At 28.9% G+C, this 1,815-nt stretch overlaps 1 protein-coding gene across 1 annotated transcript in view; it reads right to left on the bottom strand.

Moving 5' to 3' along the window:
- Positions 1-1,150: 1,150 nt before the first annotated feature.
- Positions 1,151-1,815, bottom strand: part of LOC106691177 (uncharacterized) — a 4,632-nt gene continuing 3,967 nt past the window's right edge. The window contains exons 3-4 of the mRNA XM_014436859.3: positions 1,458-1,616; positions 1,151-1,384 (exon numbers count right to left, since the gene is read on the bottom strand). Of these exons, the coding sequence (XP_014292345.3) occupies positions 1,202-1,384; positions 1,458-1,616 (342 nt within the window). The 3' untranslated portion in view covers positions 1,151-1,201. The remainder of the gene's footprint in view (positions 1,385-1,457; positions 1,617-1,815) is intronic.

Genomic DNA, 1,815 nt, shown 5'->3' with positions numbered 1-1,815 from the left:
ATATTCTACTATTTGAGTTTTTTTGACCGCACCCGGACCATATTCCTTTCATCTTTACACACGGTCAATCAATAATCTTCCTGTAAATTTTATCCAATCTTGGTCCGATTTGTTCACTTATCTATACATAAAATAGAAAATATGGAATATACTTTAAGGGTTTGTTTTGTGATCGTGAAGATTATCAAATTTGAGTTTTCGATGAAAATACACGTTTATAAGAAGCACATTACATTGCTGTTCAATTGTTTATTTATAACCTCCTCATGTCTAACCTTATCAAACATGATATTTATTTTTACAACTATAATAACTAATGAACAAAAAAAAAAAATTACAGAGTGATTAGAAATTAAGGAAATAAATAATATTATAGATAAATAAAAATGTTGAAAGACATGTATGGCAGAAGTATTGCAATAAGAAGAAGGTTGTATGAGAAAAATAATATTAAAATTGAGTAAGAGGAAAGAACAAATATTAAAATATATATTAAAATTTAGTTAGTAAAAAATGTACAAAATGAAAATATTTTCCAATAAAGTGATGAAAAAAGTAAAGTTAAATAACAGGATTTGATCATTTTATTTCTTTAATCCTGTTATTTAATTACCTACGTATACGTTTTATTTCCCACTTTTTATCAATTTTTTTAAAATAATGTTAATTTCGTACATATATTTGTTGACTTACTATTTACTATTATTACGTATGACATTACTAACTAATTTACTCATTTGTAATTTCCTCTATCATAATTTTAATATTATTATTTCTCAAACAGTCTTTATCTTCCTATAATACTTTGACTATACATTTTCTTTCATCATTATAATTGCTTCTATAATGTTAGTTATTTTCTAATTATTCTTTATATACCCTTTTATTTATTGGTTGTTATCTTACCTTAGTTCATACCCATAATGAAAACTTGAAATTCTGGCCAAACATTGGCATTAATAAATTAGATTTTAATTATTTGTTTTCTCTACTGACCACACCCCCATCCATCTTCTCATCGTTGCTATATTTATATTTATAAATTACATACTTTTTTAGTTAACTCCAAATGGTTTTTTTTTTCTTCATAACTTTTTTTTTTAATTTTAAGATTCGAAGCTCATCTGAAAACTCAGTGAATCAGGATTATATAAACATTTTTTTTTAACTGCAATCTATATTTGAATTTACAACGGATTTATTATCCTTTTCTTTTGTGATTACCGGATGCTTTTAATGGAAGCAAGTCGAGGTAGACTCTTTCACATCCAAGGATCGTACGATTCTTGTTCCAGATTATATCTGCTCTGAACACTCCATAAGGCAAAGTGGGTATTTTGTTTCTGAGGTTTTCGAGAGAGACGTTCATCACTCTATAAGTGCCCTGCAAATAACATCATAATGTCTCTCATTATTAATATTTCTGTATTAGAATCGATTATTTTAATCACCCATACCGGAGGAATCGGACAACCACTGATCCCGTGCTCATTCATCAACTTGGTAAACAGCTGCGGCATGTAATCTCTGTAGACGGAGCAAAAGTGTTCGATGTCGAAGACCATGAAGTGAGGCCTCCAGCCACCGTTTCCCCAGATAGCGAAGTCCGTAGTTGCCTGTATCAACATAATTCATGTTTTATTAGAGATATAATGTTGCGAATACAACGAATAAATACAACGTCTACAGGAATTTCCGAAACGCCGTAAATGCCAGGTTCTGGTTGTATTAGTGTTCGTAGTTGAATGATTGAAAAAAACAATCTGTAAGAGAATCATACTATTGCACAAAGAAACAAATATATATATATATATA

This window comes from Halyomorpha halys, unplaced genomic scaffold (assembly GCF_000696795.3).
Source record: "Halyomorpha halys isolate HHAL.00 unplaced genomic scaffold, Hhal_1.1 Scaffold2132.1, whole genome shotgun sequence".
NCBI lineage: Eukaryota > Metazoa > Arthropoda > Insecta > Hemiptera > Pentatomidae > Halyomorpha > Halyomorpha halys.
Note: the sequence above shows the minus strand (reverse complement) of the source record. Positions and strands in the feature narration are given on the sequence as shown.